Source organism: Sipha flava, unplaced genomic scaffold, assembly GCF_003268045.1.
Source record: "Sipha flava isolate LNK unplaced genomic scaffold, YSA_version1 252_pilon_pilon, whole genome shotgun sequence".
Lineage (NCBI taxonomy): Eukaryota > Metazoa > Arthropoda > Insecta > Hemiptera > Aphididae > Sipha > Sipha flava.
In genome coordinates this window covers 342,077-360,523 of record NW_020272904.1, presented here as the reverse complement: position 1 = coordinate 360,523, position 18,447 = coordinate 342,077, and the positions used below count along the sequence as shown (strand labels likewise).

General features: G+C 27.9%; 1 protein-coding gene across 2 annotated transcripts; it reads right to left on the bottom strand.

Moving 5' to 3' along the window:
- Nucleotides 1–445: 445 nt before the first annotated feature.
- LOC112684618 (tropomyosin-1) lies at nucleotides 446–2,783 on the bottom strand. 2 transcript variants are annotated; one of them, XM_025556229.1, is made up of 9 exons: nucleotides 2,670–2,783; nucleotides 2,488–2,613; nucleotides 2,282–2,415; nucleotides 2,107–2,224; nucleotides 1,967–2,037; nucleotides 1,836–1,911; nucleotides 1,691–1,753; nucleotides 1,506–1,575; nucleotides 446–534 (listed from the first exon to the last, which is right to left on the bottom strand). In XM_025556229.1, exons 1-9 carry the CDS (start codon nucleotides 2,781–2,783, stop codon nucleotides 452–454), a joined length of 855 nt encoding a protein of 284 aa, XP_025412014.1. In that variant the 3' UTR covers nucleotides 446–451. The 2 variants fall into 2 exon arrangements, with proteins under 2 accessions (XP_025412014.1, XP_025412015.1); XM_025556230.1 differs by lacking the exon at nucleotides 446–534 and adding an exon at nucleotides 1,182–1,288.
- Nucleotides 2,784–18,447: the final 15,664 nt, after the last annotated feature.

Below are 18,447 nucleotides of genomic sequence, written 5' to 3'. Positions count from 1 at the left end.
TAATATATTGAACATCTAAGGACATCAGTATTATAATATGCTTATATTATTTATAAATTAATCAAAAACAATATTTAAGTCATAATGTGTACATTTGCAGTATAAATAAGTATTATAATGTCATAAAGGCTAGGTGACTTAGAGTATAAGACTAGAAAATTATTGTACATTAATACTATGATGAAAATAAAGCTAGAATACAGATAAAATTATAACTGTTAATTTGTTAATGTCTCACACGTAACATATTTATGTATATATAAATATACATTTATATATATATATATATATATGCAATGGCTCAAATAATAAATAATCTAACAATAATTTATTGTAATATTCTTTTGGTTTATTAATAGAACTGATGATGGTAAAATTATTTTATATAATCATTGGGTAATTATTTACTTTGAATATAAATTCCTTTGAAAACGTGGCTAATTCTAGAGGATTAATATCCTGCCAATTCAGCAAAAGTGGAATCCATTTCATCAGCCAAAGACTTGTATCGGTCTTTGTTAAGGCCAAGTTCATCTGAAAATTTGTAAAATTTTCATTATAAATAAGTAATAAATAATTTTAATGAACATAATATGTAAAAAACAAGTCAAAAAATTAAGTTTGACTATAAAAATATAAAATAATTTAAAACATTAATGATAAATGTGTTAAAATAATTAACTGTACACAAATGTGATCAAAATGTTATTTATTTAGTTTTAAAACACAAATATTTTATTCGCATTGTTCGAAAACATTGAAGAATGATTAAATTTAATATTTATACGAGTATTCAAACTCACACATATTTTTTAAGTTGAACATAAAAAAATTTATATGAAATTAAAAACAATAATAATTTTTTTTTAAGATGAATTATCTAGTTACAATCAGATTAGATATGCCAATTAATTACAAATATATATTTAAGTTAAAAGTTATAAAATTTTAATTAATTACGTTGAATAAAAAACTAATACTTAAAATCATACTTCAATGTTTATTTAAATATTAAACTATTTTTGTACCTGGCAGTTATAGAAGCGAATTTGTACAGCAACAACTGGAGACAATACATATTAAACGAAAAAAAATTTTAAAAGCATTATTTTTACAAAAAAGCTACATTAGTTTATGACAAAACTCGAACATAAAAAAAAAAAAAAAGAAAAAACAAGAGAAGGCTATGCATAATTTGTATTTGGTTAGTAGCCAGTGAGTTCAGCAAATGTTGAATCCAAGTCATCCGTGATTTCTTTAGACTTTTCTTTCTCTTTGAAAAGATCATCTGAAAAACAACACATTAATGTACAAAAAAAAACGTAAAATCTCAATTGATAAAGCCCCAATCGTCACAATGTTAAATTATTATAATAAAAAAATTATAATAAAGCGTAAATGTGTAGCTGCACATATTTTATTGAGCTAAGCTAAAACATGTATTAATAATATAAACATAATTTTATTCAACAGTTTATTTTTTAAAAATTGGACACAAGATTTACCTTCAAGTCTGTCAACTTCCTTCTGCAATTTCTTAACAGTCTTCTCGGCAAATTCAGCACGAGCTTCAGCCTGTAACGAAAAAAGGTTTTTATAAAAAAAAAATATATATACTTTAAATTTTTAATTTTAATACAATAATAATATTTATAAGACTATCTATATCTATATCTATATCTATGTTTACCTCCTTTAATTTTACTGTTAGTTGTTTAATCTGTTGCTTGTATTCTTCCACTCGTTGATTAGCCTAAAAAAATGTATATATAATATTATATTATTATTTTATAAATATAACATTTTATAGTTCAACTCTTTTCTGACTAATATACCTTTTCTTCAGAAACTTCCAATGATTTCAAGCTGTTTCCTACAACTTTCAATTCTTCTTCCAGCTCCATGATTTTGCTATAAATTTAAATGAAAGTAATATCATACATTGCTTTAATCAAATTTTACTTACGAGTCCCCAGATTTAACACGATCTTCAGCTACCTCAAGTTCATCTTCAACGAAAGCCAATTTCCTCGAAACCTTAAATTTTACAATTTTATAAAATTTATTAGTTAATATAAAACTAAAAGTATGCTATGATGAATTTACTTCATCAGATTTTCCATCAGCATCTTCAGCTAAAAGACGAGCTTCTTTCAATTGGTTTGTCAATTGATCCATACGCTCCTCGTCTTGCTGGCTACGGTTTTCAAGTACTTTGCACATACTAATAAAAAATATTTTTAGTAAATATGTAATTTATTAATTTATTCGTGACATCTACCGTTGAGATTCATCAGCTGCTTGAGAAGCCTCAGCCAATTTCGATGCAGCTGCTTGAGACCTTTCTTCAGATCTTTCGAGGTCTTCTTCAATCATCTGAACTTTTCTATTCAAAGCGGCAACTTCACTTTCAGCCTTTAATCAAATCCAATCAAACCATCAACCATCCATCAACATTTGTTTTATTAATATTTGTTATTAACTTACCGCGGTCAAAGCCTTCTCTCTATCTTCCAACTGCTTAATGGCTTCTTCCAACTTATTTTTGTTTGTATCCAAATCAACTTCTACTTGAGTCAGTTTCTTTTGACATTCTCTTACATCTTCATTCACCTAAATTAAAGCCATTGTTATTAAATTTAAATGTTTGTGTCATCAATATTGATTACTTTGTCTGCACGAAGGTTTGCATCCTTGGCCTGGCCTTCACAAGTGTCGGCCTTGTCCATGGCGCTATCCTTCTCCATCTTCATTGCCTGCATCTTCTTCTTAATTGCGTCCATTTTGAAGTTTTTTTTCTACCCCGCTAATATAAATGTTATAAATTATAATGAATCAAAAATTATATATAATATATTTTTTAAGTACTCATGTATAGGATTTTATAATCACGTCCTAACACAAATTTCAGGGATCAATCTATACATTTATTATTATTTCTTTTAATTATACTTTTTATATAAATATAAATTATACTTTAATACATTTAAGTTAAATCTATATCAATACGATTATTTAATAACATTAAGTAACATTTATAAATCATAACTGTTGTATTTTATTTTAGTTAGATATTATTTGTCAGTTATAATTAGAACTAAAATACTCAATAGGTCAAGTTATTTTTGAGTAATTATAATTTTCATTATTTTTAGAATTTAGTTTCGAATGGGATACTATGCTTTTCTTTATAACTTTAATAAAAAAATTTATCGTAAATGGAAGATATTATTTACAATCATTTACAATCAACAAAATAACCTATAAACACCAAACTAATATTTAGTTTTTTCTTTTTATTATTTATGAATTATAAATCTTAAATAGTTTTTATTAAATCAAATCAAAATCTTCTCAAATTATTTGCTTAAAGACTTAAAAAGTTCAAATGCATGTTATGTTTATATAATTATGTATAACATCATATATTGCGGTTACATTTTCTTTTATTTTTTTTATATTATAATATTTATAATTATTTAATAATAAAAGTTAATGAAAGCCAATTTATATTATTGAAAAGGTTTTTTAAAACAATGTGTTGGCATACAATAATGTTAATATAATTTATGAAATTATGCTACCAAGAGCTTAACAAATCATTGAATAAATTTAATACAAACATGAATTTTTTAGCGAAGTAAAAAAATTGATATTTTTACTGTAAATATTTATAAATAAATATAGACATTAATAACTATTTAAAAAATGGTTAAGTAAATAAATGACCATCCTAAAAGTAATTTAGAAAGGTAGTCACTAAACCCCTTCTTATTTTCTGCTACTATCTATTTTGAAAGAAAAATCATCTTCTGTGGAATCGGACAAAAATAGCAAAGTTGCTAATGTCGAAGTATAAAATAAAAAATAAAATAGTCTGGTACCCTCCATTTACAGTGAGTAAACCGATACCACCGCGCGGCACCACGCAGCGGACGTTTAAAAATAGTCGTACGCCGCCGTTATGGTATGCACTCAACCGACCCAAATTCCGACCAAACACCTCACCGCCACCATTAATTTTTAATTTTTCAGTTGCTAAATTTGTTTTTATTTCAATAACGCCATAATTAAGATGCAAATTCTACGGATCAATCATTTAAAACATAGTGTCTTGATAATTATTATCTTACACAAATATAATACAGTTTTTAATACAAACATTTATACGAAAATAAATTAAGAAATAATTATTAAAACTTATTTTTTATTATAAATCGTTTTAACATCAATTTTATCACTAAGTCCACTTTTACTAAACAAAATGTATTATTAATTATTAATATTTACCTAGTATCAATAAATTTACTTGTATAGTATCGTGTTGCAGTATTTGTGATTTGAAAAATGATGTAAACGCCAAGTTTAAAATAAAAAAATATTTAAGAACATAATGTAGTTTTGCATAAACCCACACTTGGTGACAAAATTAAACTATATTTACATTTAGGTCATCAGAAAATAGGAAATATTTGGTAAAAAAAATGTGATCAATGTTTTAAATTACATAAAAATATGAATTGCTAATAAATCATATAAAAAATACTAAGAATAAATTAGTAGACAAAAATCAAGTTGAAAATAGCATAAAATTAATTTTCACAACAATCTCAAGTTTAAAAACAATAAATAACTAGAATGGCATGAATTATTTTTAACCATAATTCGTGGATTAAAAATATTTAAAGCAGTAAACATTATTGCATCAAAAGATGGTAGAAATCAATTAAATAATAAAATGGCGTTTTATAAAATAATTAAAAATATCAAATCGAATTAGTTGTATTAAAAAAATTATTATTAAAAATTATTAAAAATATTATTAACATACATATCATATCAGTATCAATTCTGTTATTTACGTAAAATTTAATTACAATTACATGTACATTTTTTTTTTAATCAAACAATAATTTGTGTAAATATTCAAAAAATATATAATTTATATTTACTTTACCTTTTACTATAAATATTATAAAATTTGATTAAAATTAAAGCAAAACATATAATTACCTCCAAATAAAATATACCAAAACTGAATGGCACCACTTGACAGCGATAGCAGCTGATCCTGGACTGTTGTTGTTCTATATGTGTAATTCCAAATCCATCCTATGTTCTCTTCTCCCTCCTTAAATATGCCCCACCATGATATTATTGAATTAGTGGGGATCTTTAAGATACAAGAATGTAATGACGAACTAAGAGAGACCTTTTAGTAAAATGATCTACGAAACAGTGAGCTTTATATAGAGCTGCATTCAACGGGGTAAAAAGTATACATTTCCCCTGGGTTAACTTAAAAAATAAAAACGATGAAAAGTATCTCAAGATTATTTTATTTTATTTAAATATTTAAAATGTACGATTTTATAATAAATTTTAACAATCTGTTGTGCTGTTATGTACAACAAAAATACTCTTTAAAATATACTCTCTGATACATAAAATGTTTTATGTACCCTTTCCATTTAATTAATTAAAGTGTTGACTACTGATCTACTGATCACTGATATTTCAATAAAACCAATCTAAAATTCAATTTTCTACACAAATTTTATGCTTTAAAACTTATTTAATTCATTTTTCAGACATTACAATAAAACTTAAACAAGCTTCTAAATTTTAAAACTGGAACAATTTAAAGAGTTTAAAAAATATAAGTATTTTTACAGAAACTTAATTATTTTATAAAACTTCTTAGCATTATTATATATTTTGTCTTATATCTTTTAAGTATTAACTTAATATTTTTATTAAAAATGAATTCTTACTGTAAAAATTAAAAGACTACAATCCATAGCCCATAATTTATAATAAACTATAGAACTAAATACTAACAAAATGATATGAACTCGTAAGGATCATAGATGTTGATGCATTAGTATAATAAAAATATTACATCGGTTGACGGTCGATGTATAAGATATATATTCTTCTATAAGTACAAAAAAATATGAAGAATATATCTTATTCATTTTTTAAAAGGAATATACATAAAATTAGAATTTATCCGAAAATATTTTTTAAATAATTTACTTAACCATGCTCATAAAACTTGAAAGAATAATTTGTAAGATTAAATTGTACAATCAATATTTAAATAAATAGTTAATCGCAATGTAAATTTATAGTTTAAAATATAGCGTTAGAGAATAAAATATTACTAGTTAAAATTTAAAAACTTTTAACTAATCTTAGTTATGTATCAAACCTTATCTATGTATTTTCTATTATTTATTCATAAGCTAAAATATCGGAGGAGTGTATTAAAATAAACATTATAAATATAAATACTTTTAATAAATTACTTAATAAGTAATTTACGCTTAATAAAAGGTACCTATTATGTATACGTATATCTACGAATATCGAAATGTATTTCATAGAATCGAAATATCTTTTATACTTACCATACTTCTCAATCGTGGTAAAATAGATTCCAAATATACTTAAATTAGTATTTATACGGGTAAATCTATAAAGATATAGGATTTCACAGTATTTCAAAAAATCAAATGTTTAATTATACTAATAATTATAGAATTTTTATAATTATAATTATAGAAGTTTTTTAAATAATTATCTCCCATAAATTTTACAGTTCCATTATATTTATATGAACTAACATCAAGATAGAATTTTTATACTGACCCCTGGTAATAAATTATTTTTAAAAAAGTTTATATTCAAAATATTTTTAAGATACAATATATAAAATTATTTTTATAACTCTGGTTAAATACCAATTATAAGAATCTCAATATAGCATGTTTATTTTATGATGCATCTTAAGTAATTAAAAGAAAAATATATATCAAAACCATTATGATAATCAATGAAACTGTTGGAGAAGAATTAAATTAAACAAAAATCTTGAACAATATTAAGAATTAAATAAAAAATGTAAACTAAATCGTTAAAAATTATGTTATGTAATAAAATATTATAGATTATTTTTACTTAAAAAAATTCAAACTGCCTGTTTATATAAACTTCAAAGTTGTAACAAAAAATATTTTAAATGAAGGCGCCAAGAACCGAGGTTTCCAAAAGAAGAATTGTTGGCAAATCGTCAAAAGAAATTTAATGAACAAATAAAATAATACAAATAATATTAACATCTACATAGTTGAAATGTTGTACGTTACTCTAAATTTAAAATAATTTGTCAAAATCAATTTATAACACAAAACAAATTTTATGGTCACGTTTGATTTTTATTCTAAACAAATTGGTTTTTACTATTAATCATCAAATAAAGAACATAAATTAATTTCTTATAAAACAATTACATTAACCTCATTGGTCTCATAAATAGACTTAATAAATACTAAAAACGAAAAATGATATGTGACACTTCATTGAGATACCAAATTTCTGCTAAATTTCATATTGTTTCGTATTCTAAATTAAAACAATCCAAAATTTTAACCTAAGTTTTTCAATTATTTTAACCTAGGTAAAACAGCTTAAATTGCAATGCTACTTAGTATAAAAAAAGTGTTTTTCTTTATTTATTTCATAAATCAAATCGTATATCTTCTAATTTAATTGTTCAAAGAATATTTAACAAAAAAAAAAAAAAAATAAATATAAACATTAGTATTTTAAATAAAAGTTTAATAATTTTACACGACTTATTCCAAAAAATATACAAATCCATATTTATTTCATTATAAATGGCATTGGCATTTTTTTTTAATTTTTAATTTTTAACATAATATTTTTTACAGAAGATATTAAAGATAATTGAATACTTGAGTATTGGTCAGTCACAATAGACTATATAAATTTAAATTTGAAAGATTAAATCTTTCCAGTTCCGTCCTTTTTCACTTTAACATACCAACTACTAATATTAGCTAATATTACCAATTAACATCCTGATATTGTAATACATGTTGGAAAAATACATATGGATAAATAAATATACACTAATAGTAATTAATAACAGTCAATAAAAGTATTTGCATCATTTTCAGATGTTTTAATTTTATAGTTTTATACTATTGAATATAAATATATTATTATTAATAGCTATATAGTTCTATAATCCATATGGCTTAGTCACCAATTAATATTTTAAGAAAGTCACATTGAGAATTTTGAAAAATTTTGGCGAACATCAAAATTTAAAGCAAATATTTTTTGGCAAATGATTTATGTGAAATCTCATAATGACGTTTAATAATTAAAATATTAAAATCAACTACTAGCAAATCATAAAAACTGTCAAAGCCCCTGAACGGTCCGGTAAAATAAAATAATATTATACCGTCAACTTGGAAAAACTATATATTATCTATTATTAATATGCACCAAACTATCAAATAAACATTTTTATAATAAATGAAACAATATTAAAGTATGAGACAAGTAAAAAAAAACTAATTTAAATGAATGCCACCCTAATGTACATATATAATTAAAGAACTTATATATTTATTTATTTATTTTATTTATTTATTTAAACGCCATTTTTTCAGCAATTACAAAGAGAATAGATTACAGTAGAGTGTTTTGTATACAATGATTTGATATAATAATGTGTTTACAATAATTTAATGATAATAATTAGGAAAGAAAAGGAGTGAGTTTAGGTAATTATTAAAAGTTTGAACTGGAGATTTATTGATATTGGTTGTTAGAACGGGAGTTGAGTTAAAAGGAGTTGAGGAAGCATTTTGGATAGCATATCTATGGATAGGGTGATTATGATTGTAATTTGTGAGATGTGTTGATATGAAGAATAAGGAGTGTGAGCGGGTTGGATAAAGAGGGACACGGAAACTAATAGTTGACAAAAGATCAGGGGCATCAATGGTACCTTTGATGAGAGATGTGATAAATAAAATGTCAGCGTCCCGACGACGAGAAGCAAGGAAAGGAATATTTAGAGTTGAGCTAATAGAAGTGTAATCATGTTGAGGATGAGGTATTTTTAGTAAGAAAGCAACATATGCTAAGAAAAGATTTTGAACCCTATCAAGTCGGAGTTGATCCATGGCCAGATATGGATGCTACACAACAATTCCGTACTCAAGGATGGATCGAACCAACGTGAAGTAAAGAACACGAAGACAAGGGATAGATGTAAAATTGATTGTGTTGCATTTTATAAAGCCTAATACTTTCAGTGCTTTACCAATGATAATATTTATATGGTTCTGAAAAGAGAGAGAAGAAGTTAGATGGAAACCAAAATATTAAACATCAAAAACACGTTCTAACATAGTGTCACTCAAGAAATAGGGGTGGAAGATAGGCTGACGTTTCCTACTAAATGTCATGATATGACACTTGTTAATATTGAGTGTCAGTCCTACAGCTTGAGTTCATGTATTGAAGGAGTTTAGATCTGACTGCAGTTTAAGGCAGTCAGAAGGAGAGGAGATTTTAAGAAATATCTTGATATCATCTGCGAATAATAAGACATTAGTGAAAGGGAGGAAAGTCTTTACCAAATTTATAAAGATAATGAAGAGGAGTGGACTGAGATGACCTCCTTGTGGCACTCCTGAAGAAATGTGAGTCAGTTCGGAGGGAATACCATGAACTTTGACAAATTGCCTTCTGTTACTCAGATACGATTGAAGCCATGATAATAAAGGATTTCCGATTCCAAGTTTTTCGAGCTGATAAATTAGTCGAGCATGATCAACAGTGTCAAAGGCTTTTTTGAGTTCTGTAAAGACTGCATCCACTTGGCAACCCTGTTCAAAGCTATCTAAGATGTAGGTCGTAAAAACAAGTTTACTAGTGGCAGTTGATTTAGCCTATCGAAAGCCATGTTGGTCATTAATTATGATATGGTTTAAATTCCTTTTAGTACAGTGATATACAATTAATTCGAAAAGTTTGGCAATATGAGGGAAAATAGAAATAGGTCTATAGTTGAAAACAAGAGAAGGATCACCTGACTTAAAAACAGGTGTAACTGAGGAAGTTTTCCATACGTCAGGGAAGACACCCTCATCTAAAGAACGTCTAAAGAGATGAAACAGGGGAAAAACTATAGAGTCACGGCAGTTATAAAGTAGTCTTGCGAAAATTCCATCTGGGCCATTTGAAAAGTTGTTTTTTAAGTTGGACAAAGCGGTATACACATCATCAATATTAAAGTGGCAGTTAGAAGGAAGAGCATAAGAGTATGTATTATAATTGGATACATGGGTGGAAGGAAGGGGAAGGGAGTTATAAACAGAAGAAAAATACTTTGAGAAAAGGGTTGCAAAATCTAGCCGTGTGTATGCAGATTCACTGTTTAGGTGAACAGTGCACGGTATGGAAGCTGAGAAGTTAAGTTCTCTTGTAAATTTCCAAAAGATGGCTGGTTTGTGAAGGAGCATTTCTTCAGTGTTTTTAATATAGGTTCGATAATCAATCTTTGACAAACGTTTGCATTTAGCTCTAAGTTCAGAAAAGGCATTATAATCTATAAGTAACTTTGTGTATTTAAAGGTGGTATGAGCACGTTTCTTTTCCGAAATATGGTTTTTAAGAGTATTAAAAGTCCAGCGTGGGAATTTAGGAAGTTTAAAGGTTGTACTTGGAACAAACCGTTGTATGGATTGGAGTAATGCTTCATTGAAAACAGCGGCCGCATTCTCTATAGAGTATAACAAAAAGGTAGATTCCCAATTGTATGAGTTGAAAAATTTAGAGATGGCAGAGTAGTTGGCAGAATTATAGTCTTTGTACGTATGAGTAATGGCGTTACCACTTAGTGCTTGGACTGGAAATTTATTGGAGAGGGGTGGGTGGTATTGATCGGGGATGACAAGATATTCAATAGCTGGGAGGACCGAAACGTTACAGGAGTTGGAAAAAATAAGGTCTAAAATCTTACCATGGCTATTCAAATTATTGTTGTACTGGAAGAAATTATGAAAAGAGAAAGATTCAATAATAGATTGGGAAGAGGGATTAAGATCACTAGATGCAATCAATCCTAACTCATCACTAGACCAATCAACACCGGAAATGTTATAGTCACCGCAAAAAAGAAATTTGGGAGTAGTATATTTTGAGACAATATAATCAACTGTATTGGTATGTGATTCATATAGTTGTGGATGACTTTTTGGAGGTATGTAGACTGCGCCAACAATAAGGTTTATTGAAGAATCAGTTATATGAATAAATACATGCTCAACTGTGTCAATATTAGTAGGTATTAAAACTATGAGGTAAGTAGATTTTACAGCTATTAGCACTCCACCACCTCGTGTACAAAGATTAGTGATATGATTTCTATTTAAACGATATATGTGATACCCATATAGACTTAGCTCGGAGTTGGAGATAGCAGGAGAGAGCCAAGTTTCAGTCAGTATTATAATATCATAATTACCGAAAGTTAGGAAATTAGTTTTAAGAGGAATAAGCTTCATTCTAAGACCGCGAACATTTTGGTAGAAAATATTGAGATTAGATGTAAGGGAGTTATGAGAATCATGTAAAGGATAAGTTTTATGAGTGGATACAAAATCAAAATAATTATTAATACTAGACATAGAGCATTTACACAATGTACAAGAGGAAGAAGAATAACTAATATGGGCACAAGTATGGTCTAATAAAATGTTGAATGGTGAGTGATAACATGCATCAGTTAGTTTTTTGAATTGGATTGAAATGTATGTTGATTCTTGAGACGTATGGTGGTTAAGACTGGAACAATTCTAGGGAATCCATTGAAGTAGCGGATGGAAATATTTTTTTCTCCTTTTTCTTGCCTAGTACGTAACTCGTTGTAGGTTTCTCGAATTAAAAGTCGCTCTGAAGGCATTCGATCACAAGAAATGGTGACATTGGTGAATTGGTCAGGTGAGGTGTCTCGAAGTCGTAGAAAAGGCATTATCACACGTTCAACATCATCATTCGAATAAAGTTCTATTTTAAGAATGCGAGGTGTCAAATCTTTACTTCTCCCTATTCTAAAAGCTTTGCAAATTGACGGTGGTAATGGAGGGTCAAGCTTTTTAAAAATGTCTTGAACAAAATAAATGTCATCAGTGACTCTTTTTGAGGCCGAAGGGTCAAGAGATTCAGGCACTCCCCGGATTATGATATTCTTAGCACATTGAGATTTAAGATGGATTTCCTGAGTGATGTCACAAAGTGACGGAGTATTAGCCGAAAAAGAAGGTGATGAAGATAGAGCGGTATCAAATAAAACTTTTTCAGTGGCAGCAAGTCTGGTCTCAAGTAAATTTATTTTGTTATGAAGAATAGTATTTTCAAGTTTCAAATCTGCGACTTGTTTCGTTAATCCTTCTAGACATTTTTTTAGATCAGTAAATTGAGCTGTTTGAGTATCGGCGAGATGCTTGTTAGATGTGAGAATGTCTGATTTTGTGGGTTGGATATATAAATAGTGATTAGTTTGGATTTTATAATTATTTATTATCATACTATATCGTTCGATTCAAGTCGGTTAAAATTACATTTTTAGTATAATATTTAATAAAGAATATTAACTCGGCAATAAATTTGTCCCTTAAAACAATGAACCATTTCGACACGGCATTGGAATTTTATTAAAAAAGGAGTTAAAAATTAGATGTACTGAAAAACTGACATTGTCTTATGATAGAAATTGAAGATATCAGAAAAAAAAATCTAGGGGACAAAAGGAAAATTTTTTCTAATTAATTAGAAAATAGTATGTGAGTGGGCAAATGATCAATAATCGATGGTCAGTTTTCAGACTCATATACACTTTTATTAGGTAATATATTATATGAGCGCAGTGATAAATTTTTTTTTCTTTGGTAGGTATTGAGTACATTTGTTTTACATTTGTATTACCCACCATAATTCCAACTAGTTTGTGCCACTGGGAGCAGAAGCTGGCTGTCCAGGAAAATTGGAGAGGTAGGTATATCTCTTTGGACCGTTGACAATTAACAGATTATTTATCAGCCCAAAAACATTAGAATAATATTATAAATCATATCATATTATATAAATGCCAAACTATTAGGTAACTATATTTTATTATTATACTTTAAACAAAATTTACTGGCTATCATTATTATTTACTCAGTAATATTTTGATAGATGATAATTAAATAAACGAATAGTATTTTATAAGGTTGTCCAAAGCCAAATTGCTTAAATTGAATGTGCATTCTGTGGTATTTATTAGTATATACTTTGTGTAGGAAAATATTCTCGTTTTATTTTTAGTTAGATTAGTTGTTAAAGAAGTTTCAGTAAGTTAAAAATCATTATAAGTAGATTAAGTTCATCAATTAAGAATGTCAATGTACCGTCAATTCATCGTAAGCAATTGATCGCGCGACAATTGACCGCAAACAATTGCTCGCAAGCCAATTTATCGCAATTACAATTTACCGCACGATAATTGATCGCAGAAGAGAGCATTAGCAGATTCAAAATTGAACAATATGTAGGGGGCAACAAGCCCCCCAAAAAAAAAATTTACTGAGATAGAGCAGCTAAAATAAAAAAAATATGTACCAATTATAACAATAATACAAATATTAAGATTTTCTTTGTGGCATTGCATACAATTTTCAATTGCAACTTTAATTTTTAGCGTTTTTTTTTTTTATATTCAATTAAATGTACCAATATTATCGATTTATATAAAAAATATTACATACCTACTATAATTTAATTTGTTTCATTTTTATATTCCTAAAATTTTTAAACATTTTTAATCTAAGACGAACAAATACATATTTAACCATGTATGTAACCAGAGTTATGTCGAATTTATTCAAATTAAAAATTATTCCTGAAAATATTATTTTTCGATCAATTGCTGTGCGGTAAATTGTAATTGCGATCAATTGGCTTACGTCAATAATTTGCGGTAAATTGTTTACGACCAATTGACGTGTATCCGAAAATGTCAAAATACATCTATGTTAATAAGTGTGGAGAAAGAGCTTTTTTAGAAGAAGTAAAATTTCAAGAAATATTAGAATATGTAAAGCAAAGTTAGTTAATTTTAAAATGATTAAGTTAATTAATTTAATTTAAGTTAAATTTAATCTTTTTAATTAAGTTAATTACCTATTTAAAGTAAATATAAATATATTTTCTTTGATAATATAAATTAATCCAAGTTTTTTTTTTTGTTATATATAAATATCTGCTATTACTGTAACCACATAGGTTTTTTTAATGGACTAATAGACTTTTGAAGAATGTTAGACTCTAAATTCTTCCCAGATTTCTACCAGAAATTAATATGTAGTTGTAAATAAAAATTGTTAATTCAGTTTTCAAAAATTGTATAGAATTAAAGTTTCTTTATAATTTATATAATTATATGTTTAATATGTCCATTAAACGTTAAAAAACGGGCACTAGATTATCTAATCTCCCTGAACCGTTCTGTTCCCAATTCGCATCTGACATCTAGTGCTCAATATCCATGTAATGAATTCCACATTGCCATAGCAACTACGGAATAATTTTAAAATGTACTTCAGATTTATAATTGAACACATTTAACTGTATGGCTAAAAACTAACAATAGAACGTATCTCAACGATTTACGTATGAAAACACGAGAAATTTAGTCGAATCCGACTTCTGAACAGGAACATTAGTTTTTTACGTCTATTTATAAAGTATACGATATTTTTCACCAACGGTTATTGTAACACACTCTAGCGGTGTAATATTACAACGTTTTCAAATAACAATTGAATAATTGTTAATTAATTAAAAAGTGACTTTATATTTCCGTCCATTGTTTTTTTTCGAGCTTTAAATAATCAATGTATAGTTGACGATCGCTTTCGAAAGTTGAAATAATTAATTAATAGTTTTAATAATTCACGTGAAATTAATGGTCTTACATTGGAACTGAAATTCCTCAAAAACGACACTTGAATAAAAATAATACCTATACGATTCGTGTAACACAACTGATAGTGCTTGTCTATACATTTCCAAATTAAACTAAAATAATAAATTATTAGAGATGGGAATTGTGACTCACTTTGATGAATCAATTCACTCAATTCAATTCAATTAAATGAGTCAATCAGGGGCGGTTCAATTAAATACAAACAAATAGTATTATAAAAAAATGTATATTGTTAACAAAAAATGCATATTATAATATAGACTATAAATGTTAAGTTCGTGAACAAATAATTCATTTGAACTATTCATTTTGATGAACTATTCTGAACTGTTTCAGTACCTGTGGGTCTATTCTTGAAATCATTCGAATTAGATCCGTATACGAAAATCGCAATTTCCACACGAATTTTCCCATGATCCAACTAATATGTATTCTTGAAATATTTATGTACACGATTGCGTTCGGTTATGTGGAAAAGTTCCGCACGATACATCCGAATGGGAGTAGGGCATTCGGAAACGTATTTCCGTATACGAATAAACATAATATATTTATTTATCTATTTATTTAATCATTTATTTTTTAATTATGAAGTATTTATGTGATAGTTATCATAATGTTTTTATTACGTATATTGATTCAAATAACTATAATTTTCCATTTTTCACTGTATCAATATACTTAATTCAATAATGTGATTGAGCTAGGATTGATTATTTTTGTTTATTAATTATGTATAGCAAATTAAAATATAGGAAGGTAAGTAACAAGTCTCACACATGGAAGATAATTTAGTCCATTTAGTTTGAGGTAAAAATTCTTATATTTTATTTTTTTATAGTTCAGTTCGTATAGCCAATATTTTAATAAAATTTCCCACAGATTTTATTATTCCCATGCAATTTCGAATATGTTGAATATTTAAAGAAGCCGTTAATTTAATTGAAGTTTAAGCCATTTATAACTGAAAATATTTATGTTGGCATTAAAAATAAATAGTTATTTTAAAGATTTGTAAAATACTGAAGACATTTAGGGGGTTCGAAGGGTCCGGACCCCTTGAGCCCCCCCCCCAGATATGGCTTTGGTCACATAGTAAACAAGTATAATAAACAAAATACTTGGGATGTATAGCTCATAAACTAACTCAAAGAATAGACTCTAAATCGTGAAACTTGACTTGGTGTTTCAAGAATAAACGTGGTTATTTTTATTTTGTTCACCATATCCGCCACTATACAAATGCAATTCTTCGACCGAATTAACAGCAGTGGCGTAGCCAAGGGGGGGGGCTAAGGGAGCTATAGCCCCCCCCCCATGGACTGTGTTTATATTTATAATGTATCTTGGCTATTTAATAGAATCAATGGATGTTCGTTTTAATCAAATTGATGTTATGCCACTTGAAAGACTTATTCCGGCCAATTTAAATATGTATGACGATAAAAATATTATAAAAGCTGCTAAAATATATGTCCAAGATCTCCATGATAATACCTCATCTATAATCAGAGCTGACCTGTTCATATGGAGGCAACAATGAAGTCAAAATACTATTCCAAAACCGAATTCTGCTCTTGATTCACTCTCTCATCGCATCAATCTTCGATCTAACATTAAAATACTTTTACAATTATTCGCCACGTTACCAGTTACCTCTTTCACTCCGGAAAGAACGTTGTCAACACTTAATCGCTTACATTTTTTTTTAAGAAGCACCATGTCGGAAAACAGATCGAATGGGTTAGCTATAGCTAATATAAATAAAAAAAGTGAAATAATAACTGAATTTTCCAGAAATTCACCTAAGAGGATGCAGCTGTCAGAGTGGAGCAAGTGACTGAACACTGAAACCAAAATTATTATTATTATTATTATTATTATTATTATAAACTATATATTAATAAATATTTTTAAAACTATACTAAAATGCTTGAATTATGTTTAGAAACTTGGTGGTAGATGGTGGGGGGGGGGGGGGTAGGGGGGATTTTTCATCTCCTCTCTTACCTTACTTATCCAAAAAAGTGGTTAGCCCCCCCCCCCCATTTAAAAATCCTGGCTACGCCACTGATTAACAGGTATTATTACCAAAACAGTTTGATCGGAAAATTTTGTACTTATTTATGAATGGGGTCAATTATGATACTGAGCACAGTTGATAAATAAACTAAATGTTTAAATCGCTACAGTAAAATATGTATCATACAAGGTTGACTCCTTTCAAAAGTAAACTATCCGTTAATACCCACAGGAAATATTTATTAAAACATTGTGAATTATCACCTTTCATAAATAATCGATTCACATAATATATTTTTTATGAAATAATATCGACCATTCGATACAGAAATCAGATTGTTGTGAACCAATGTAGTTAGTAGACGTAAGCATTTTGTATACGAGTCGACCGCCGCCGTCTTGGCACAAGCATCGACGTCGTCAGTCGATAAAATCCCATTTCAGTGAAAGGACATAGTTCCATCGATTCAAATAAACGTTATTAATAAAATACTTTCAATGTAGTGATTTATTCCTTCATAAGTAGAACCCCTACCAAAATACATATCGCAAATCTGAAATCGGATTCAAACCTTTACGGATTGCAACAACATGTGTGTTAACCGGACTCAACCGACTTCGGCACTTAACAAGATAATCAAAATATAATTGGAAAAACCTCAAAATTAATGTAGACAACGTTTATTTTAAAAATCGGTTCGCGGTAGTAACTGCACACCAAATTACGTTGTATTTCGCGATCACATCTTATCAACCATACGTATTTTATACAGACGTGCGGTGCTGTCACAATGTTATCCGATTGATGTATGCATATTATATAACTATTTTTACTTTAGGAGCAATAATATGACTACGCAAATAATTCTTAACCGGAAAATAATTTTGAATCATTTTTTTTAATAACATCTCGATATTCATAATGAACAGTTTTTAACAATTAAGTTATAAAAAAAATAAAAATATTTTTTTGATAAATGGCATGGCGGTGCACTTGCACCTGCACACGAGTCACCACTGTGTTGCATAATTAGGCACCTATGAGGTACAATGTAATAATTCATATTTTACATTTCAAACATGATTTCCGTGTGAAAATTCATGACAGTGAACTATATAGATAATATAGATATCTATTTCTACAAGTCGCTAACGAACGTTTATGCAACCCACCCTAATAGTCGTAATTAGTTTCTTAATATGCGATAGGTCGTGAACAATGAAATATGGATTATTGACTTGCGAGTCAATCCGAAACTTTCGAAGAGTTCGAAAAGTCGATAATCGGCATTCAAGATTTGATATAGATTCAAACAAAAGATTTGGAAGAGTTGACTTGACAATGATTCAGCTTATTAAACTAAACTGAGTTGATATATTTGGTTCACTAAAATAAATCAAAATCCCCATCTCTACAAAACAAAATATATATTGATAATTCGATTTTCGATAGCAACCACCACGATAGGTTAAATAGTTGTGTATAGCGCGCCCGGTGGTTAGTCCAAATAACCGGACGGTGATCGCTATGGAAGTGGTAACCCAAAAACCGTTACGGTTACCCATTT

Bases quoted from the DNA above. Each gene is read 5' to 3' on its own strand.
- LOC112684618 (XM_025556229.1), bottom strand. From the start codon at position 2,783: ATGGACGCAATTAAGAAGAAGATGCAGGCAATGAAGATGGAGAAGGAT. The intron at 2,225-2,281 runs GTAGATGTCACG...ATTTTTTATTAG, and splicing joins GCAGCTGATGAATCTCAACG to TATGTGCAAAGTACTTGAAA. The intron at 1,576-1,690 runs GTAAACATAGAT...TTTTCGTTACAG, and splicing joins TAACAGTAAAATTAAAGGAG to GCTGAAGCTCGTGCTGAATT.